This window comes from Penaeus monodon, chromosome 21, assembly GCF_015228065.2.
Source record: "Penaeus monodon isolate SGIC_2016 chromosome 21, NSTDA_Pmon_1, whole genome shotgun sequence".
Classification (NCBI taxonomy): domain Eukaryota; kingdom Metazoa; phylum Arthropoda; class Malacostraca; order Decapoda; family Penaeidae; genus Penaeus; species Penaeus monodon.
In genome coordinates this window covers 38,034,482-38,035,097 of record NC_051406.1, presented here as the reverse complement: position 1 = coordinate 38,035,097, position 616 = coordinate 38,034,482, and the positions used below count along the sequence as shown (strand labels likewise).

General features: G+C 38.1%; 1 protein-coding gene across 1 annotated transcript in view; it reads right to left on the bottom strand.

The window, feature by feature from the left end:
• The window catches only part of LOC119586461 (transmembrane protein 164-like), a gene marked incomplete in the record, with an annotated part of 20,214 nt that overhangs the window by 4,693 nt on the left and 14,905 nt on the right, over positions 1-616 (bottom strand). The window contains 2 exon segments of the mRNA XM_037935193.1: positions 34-204; positions 402-502. Coding sequence (XP_037791121.1) covers positions 34-204; positions 402-502 — 272 coding nt within the window.

The following is a 616-nucleotide window of genomic DNA, read 5'->3' as shown; positions in this document are numbered from 1 at the left end:
ATTCAAATCTATTACAATATATTGATTACTGACCTTTGTGGGAGGGAACTTCGTAATGAAGAAGTTGGCCACAATGCAGAAAGTCTTGCTGACTAAAGGCACACATATGGACTGGTGGACCATGGCTGCCAGACGGTAGTTTGGCCCATAGAAAGGATCGCTGATGGCTGGGCAGAGCATGTTATTCAAGTTTACCTGAGAAGCCTTAGGGGAAATGGAAAAAAATATAACACCTATTATTTCTAGTTTAAAAGACTATGAATAAAGGTAAGTAGATTCTTATATAATAATAAAAATAACAAATAGACAAACTAAACATGTTCGAGGTAAGTAATCAAAAGTCATCACTATCACCATCAATGGCAGTATTGTATATGGCTAAACACAATGAAAATACCTACCATGGCTATGATCTGCAGAGGCAAAAAGTGATAGATCAGCAGAATCCCTAAAGACATCACAGTCCAGCTCATGTCCCAAGGGCTCTCCACTGTGTACACACCTATCAAGTGATAGACAAGATTTTCAATCAGCTTCTGTGTCTTTTGGATCTCTTAACTACTGATGCTGAGGTGTGCACATATACATGCACTGAGTAGTTCTGTTTAATCAATTT